Source organism: Astatotilapia calliptera, chromosome 19 (genome assembly GCF_964374335.1).
Source record: "Astatotilapia calliptera chromosome 19, fAstCal68.1, whole genome shotgun sequence".
NCBI classification, from domain to species: Eukaryota; Metazoa; Chordata; class Actinopteri; order Cichliformes; family Cichlidae; genus Astatotilapia; species Astatotilapia calliptera.
In genome coordinates this window covers 2,187,901-2,193,900 of record NC_137440.1, presented here as the reverse complement: position 1 = coordinate 2,193,900, position 6,000 = coordinate 2,187,901, and the positions used below count along the sequence as shown (strand labels likewise).

General features: G+C 40.3%; 1 protein-coding gene across 3 annotated transcripts in view; it reads right to left on the bottom strand.

Annotated features, from left to right (window-relative positions):
- Positions 1-1,095: 1,095 nt before the first annotated feature.
- Positions 1,096-6,000, bottom strand: part of atp10d (ATPase phospholipid transporting 10D) — a 43,367-nt gene continuing 38,462 nt past the window's right edge. For all 3 annotated transcript variants that reach the window (XM_080293481.1, XM_026151467.2, XM_026151468.2), the window contains one exon: positions 1,096-1,530. In XM_080293481.1, the coding sequence (XP_080149607.1) occupies positions 1,347-1,530 (184 nt within the window). In that variant the 3' untranslated portion in view covers positions 1,096-1,346. The remainder of the gene's footprint in view (positions 1,531-6,000) is intronic.

Sequence of the window (6,000 nt, the reverse complement as noted above, 5' to 3'; positions counted from 1 at the left end):
CTGACAAGGTCGAGGTATGAAAGAGGAGGAATGAGTCAGAAGCACGACAGCATACATGCATGTGAATGAGAGGCAAACATTCAGTGAAGATGCAAGGAGCAGAGGTAGTGAAGGCAGGTAACTTTAAATACCTGAATCCATCCAATGTGCACAGGAGAGGTGAAGAGGAGAGTGCGTATTTAAACTGGATCTGCCTTTTAATCTTATTTAGTATAATAATTGTTTTATGTACGTCTTATTTTGACTTCTGTGTTTGCTTGTTTTATATTTTATTTTTATAAGTTATATATCATTTTATATGTAAGTTACTATGTTTGTGTGTGCATGTGTGCGTGTTTATCTGGTTAAATTCAGTTTGGTTCAGACAAGTCTTCACGATAAAAATCCTTAATATGTTTTTGAAATTTGGTTTTGAAACATGTAAATCTATTTTTCTGTTTCCAGGCTGTGTATCTATTCATTTAGTGGCACAGCAATTACTTACATCAATACTGTGATTTTAAACGAGGGCTTCTGTTTAAACTGCAGGACAGATGAAAACCTGGTTGGATTCATTACAAACATAATCCAAAGCATAAAAACAAGGAGCTGAAAGCTATGACGAAAAAATAGAATAAATGTTTAAATATTGATCAGTCAAACCTGAGAAACTGATCAGTGTTTGTCTTACTGTCATTCAAGTACAGAGGTTAATTAGAGCCTTTGTTGAATGCTGAGCATCATAAGAAAAGAAAATAACGGGACGGTCTAGTATTAAGTCTTGACAGATAAATGCTTCACGCTCTGCTGCAAAAGCAGCCGTCAGTAATTTCTCCAGACCGTGGTCAAATTTGGTGCCATTTTTTGCCTACACACCTAACTTCTTACGTCAAATGATGTGCCGCACAGGTTCACAGGATTCTCGCACTCTGCCAAATCTCATCAGAATCCAACTGACATACAAGATAACGCGTCACCACAGCTTACACATGAACCGTGTGTGAGCTCCAATCCCGTCCCAAGCACGACACCAGTGCGTTTGTTCAAGAAAGATTATATAAAGATAAACATTGGGTGTGATTTTTAAACAGACGCTGAATGAATCACATGGATGGATTACTTTCACATACTTTATTCATAAAATCACAGATGCATACTTTTCATTCATACAAAACGCAGCCAGTTATATTCAGTGTTCTTTGGAGTCAAAGTCTTTTACTGAACCAAAACTTCTGTTCTGGCTGTGATGTACACTTCAGTGCGGCACATCAACAGAAACCTTTCCTTCAGTTTCAGGTATACTTTTCTCAGGGGAGATTGTGCATCAGTAGAGGTATCAAGTGCAACTCTCTGCATGTGCGTAGCTCTCACGCTAAGCTGGGCTCCAGGCCAGCGTTGTCGGCACCCGCCGAGAGCCTGTTGGTTTTGGAGTGGGTCATGTTCCAGCGCTGCATTCTCCTGCGGTAATTTTCAGAGTCCACTGTATCCATGTGAGCTGATTTCAAAACTGTAGATGGGTGCAGTGTGTTGCATAAAGCTTGAAAAAACAGCCTGTAGAGAAGAGCACATCAGTCAGTCCTCTAGAGCTGTGGCTGCACGTGACATTTTCAAACTTCATTGATTTCGCCTTTTTTTCTATTAACGACTTCGCTCTAAAGCAGTGGTTCGGTTTAGACTCTGCTTCATGCTGATAAAAGTCCTAATTTAGAAAACAATATGTAACGTGACATTTTGATTAGACTTTAACAAGCAAGCGGTTCCTTGTGGAGTGCCAGCCAAGTCTGGCTCCTGACATATATGATGGTGCTGTTACACGTTTGTTGCCTTACAATTAAGTAACGTCAAACCTTACACCCTCAACATTGACTGAAAACAGCTCAGTTAGTTTGTGAGTAAAGAACTATACTCAAGACAAAAACACATCACAACAACACGTCACCTTAAGGTACTCTCACTCACTGATAAGGGAAAATAAAACTAACCCACTCTAAGTTTGATCAACCCCCATTTCATTCCAGTCAGTTTTAGGAACACACACCAAAAAACCCCTCTGGGTTTTTTAAAAATGCGGACCAAAAGAAGGAAGTTTGGCCCTTCCAAACAAAATATGCACAATATATGACATTTTATTACTTCTTCTTCTCTTTAAACAAATAGACCAGGCCGTTCGAGGTAGGCCACTCCTGGTCCGCTGTTGGAACGAACTCCTGATGCAGCCGTTTGTTTAGCCTACCCTCAGACTTACTAAGTGAGGAGGATATAAATATGTTTGTGTTAGACGGAGTGAATGGGCTGAGCCCCTACTGAAACCCCAAAACCATGAAATCCAGCTGGTTAGCTGGGCTTGGACGTATATGCAATAAATAAACACAGAATAGGTGGCCTTCTGGCTATCAGTGTAAAATCATGCATCATGCATATGTTACTTACTACACACACTATGTAAAGTATGTTTTTAATCATATAAAGTCACATTAAAATAGTTTTATTTGTTCCTGTGAAAAACTGAGTACAACTCATGATTCAGTGGCTTATAGAAAGTCCTTTAACAGTCTGTATCATCACTGGGGAGGAATTCTGCTGCACTCTTCTCTTTGTTTCTTCAGTTGTTGAGATTTCCAGGCATTTGTTTCTGCAGCGCTCTCTCAACATCCAACCGCAGCATTTCAATTTCAGTTCCTTGTTTCTTTTCTTTTTCAGCCACTCAGTAGAGTTGCTGATTTACTTGAGGTCACTGTCCTGTTGCACAGCGTCAGTGACAGCAAAGTGCCCAGGTCCTGTAGCTGCAGCATAACAAACTGTTCTCGTTTGCTCGGATGCAACCTAAACCATACTGCTGTTCTCTTTACATGAACAGACTTTCTCCTGAAAACTCTTACAAGCAAGCCACACTTGCTCAGCACCAGTAGGGGGTGCAGCTATCAATTATTTTAGTAATCAAGTAATCCATTTATTATTCCACTGTTTAATCAAGTAATCAGATAAGAAATACTTTTGTCTTATTAATGAGAAATAGTAACTATTCAAAAGAGAAAGTTGAACTGCATACAACACCTGTCAAAAACCCCTCAACCCTTTGATTGTATGTACGTACCATATTTAAATTAAACTTTTAAAGAAAACTTTTTCTTAAATGCAAAATTATATAAATAATCTCATGTACTGTCAAAGGTCAAATCAAATAAGATAAATGTACCTTTGCTCTGTCTGCCTGAAAAACTTTCAAATTAGGGAGCAAGTTTTTGTGCTGCTGAAAACAGATGCAATGATGATGAACACATTAAGTAATGTAAATAATATTTAAGTATTCAACCCGTAGCTGGACTGGCCATCGGGCATACTGGGCATTTGGGCCGATGGTGATTTTTCGTTTTTATGGGCCGATGTTTTTTTGTTTGTTTGTTTTTTTGTAACTATATAAACAATAAAATGTGGTGGATTGGCCAGATGCTGGCAGATGTGTAAAATGTAAAAATAACTCAGTTGTTTGGTGGTGGCTATGACGGAGCTTCCACAGAGGCCAGCAGGTGGATGAGGGAAGGGGAGGCAGGAGGAGAGCCCCGAGGCAGCCACCAGTCCGAGTGTCAGGTGAACTGAACTTCAGGTAAGAAGTTATGACCTGCAGTCTCTCTGGGTCAGATATAAACCAAGTTTAGGTGGAGTTTATTTTCGTTGTGCTGAGTTTTTACCGTCAGTTACAATAACTCATACTGCGTTCTAGCCAGCTTGACGGAGTTTCTATACAGCTGGGTGGGTGCTATGATGTTACTGATAGTGAACTTTATTTTATTCATAAGGTTAATTATTAGAGTTTCCAACCATTCCGTAAAAAACTGAATCGTCTCACATTCAGAGAAAATATTACGCGTTTCGTGTTGAGGTGAAAAGGAACAGTTTGTCCCGGACTTCAGCTACAATGGAAAAGACACAAAGCTGGAATTATTCTGTGCACAGCTGTTTCTTCTTCTCTCATCCTCTCCCCCTCCCTCTCCTGTTGCTACTTCAATCATGAAACTGATCAATGATCAGCTGATCGGCTTTTCTCTCTTGTTTATTTATCGCCCACTTTGCGCCAGAAACAGGAAACCAGCAATGTCGCGCTAAACAACAGCAGCACGTTTAAGCTTGATCAGCTGTTGTTAGAATTTATTTAATATTAATTTCTAGTATCAGCTGATGTTTGCTGGAGCCACAGCTGTAAAGCTGCTGGTCATGATGTCGGTTTGGTTATCTGGTGAGAGGGAAACATGAAGATGAAACCAGGAGATGTCCTTACTGAACCATCAGAGCTGAACAGGTGATGGAGAAACAGGTTTACATTTTAGGTGACATGGATGAGTTGAAGTTATGAACTGTTTCTGAGAGACAAATAACACCAGGATCCTTTTCTAAGTAGCTGACAGCTGGTAACTGTGCAGGGGCGGGTCTAGCAAAGTGTTGCCAGGGGGGCAGGTAGGGCATTAACAGGGAGAGGGGGGCACAAAGAAAGACTTTCTTATTCTCATTTAAAATGTCTCGCTGTTATTAAATAATTATCTGAATCTTGCGAACAAAGTTTTTATCTGACGTAAAATGTATAGAAATCGTACATATACCAACAAGACTGTACATCACTGTCACAACAGCGTCTGTTTTCATTCAAAGGCTTTATGGCTTTAATACCTGGTGGGCCGGTCTCTAGTCAAAATGCCCGGGCCCAATCTAACAACAACGAGTTTAATGGCATGTGTAAAAAAAATGTGGCTTATGAAAAAAAGCTCTTATTTTCATATTTTTAAATTCTAATGCAACTGAATTAACACAATGTTTAACATTAGAAACTGTAATTCATGCTTTTATTACATCACGCCTGGATTACTGTAATTCCATTTTAATAGGAGCTGGGCACTTTGTCACACTTACAATTAGTGCACAATGCTGCGGCTCGATTTTTAACTGGTAGAAGGAAATTCGACCGCATCACTCCGGTTTTGGCCTCCTACATCGGCTTCCAATCAAATTTAGGATCCGTTTTAAACTTCTTTTATTGGTTTTTAAATCTTTAAATGGTTTGGCACCCGTTTATTTGTCTGATTTGTTGAAAGCCTTATGTTCCCACTCGTTCCCTCTGGTCAGCTGAGCAACTGCTGCTTTCAGTCCCTAAGTCACGGCTGAAACTCAGAGGAGACCGGGCGTTCTCTGCTGTGGCCCCGTTGCTTTGGAACAATCTTCCTCTTAATATTAGACAGGCTACATCAGTGCCGTTTTTAAGTCCAGATTAAAAGCCTATTTTTATTCTCTGGCTTTTAACTCTTTGGATGACCTATTAACTTAATGACCTATTAAATTAACAGGTCATCTGCATAACGTCTGAGGCTTACTGCAGATTACTCTCTGTGTGTGAATGGAGCAGCTACAAAGTTCGTTTTTCTTCACGTTGGAGTTGATCAGGTGCTTTGATGAAGGACTCGGCACTCTAGATTTTTCCCAGTAAAGGTTTTAATGGTCATCACTGGAACTGTGCTCCTGTTTTGGACGCCAGAAACACGTTTTCTTTCACTCAACCTGAGCTCGGTTTCTCGGTAACGCCTCCGCCTCTTCGTGGTGTGTAAACTACGGAGCCCCTCTGATGACATGGTCCAAAACATAAATAAATTGTGGCCACAAAATTCTACTTTGTGCCCTCGAAATACTTTTTGTGGCCATGAATTGGATAGAACGTGGCAACGAATTATGCATTTGTGGCAACGAAATAGATAACGTGCGCACAACATATTGATACAATTCCTGGACAGCTGCGTAGAGACATAAGCATAAGTAGGCTAAACCTATACACCGTGGACAGAGACGGTATGATTGAGTTTTATTTTAGGCTGGGAATGAGCTACAAATGCATTCTGAAAAGCCTGGCAATGCAAGGAACCATTATTACGGAGAGACATTTAAACAGGACATCGAGAGCCCAGTTGCTTTACAGACGTAAGTAGGACCTGGACACCGGGATAGATTTTATTGTCAACCAACTGCAAGGGAAGGATCACG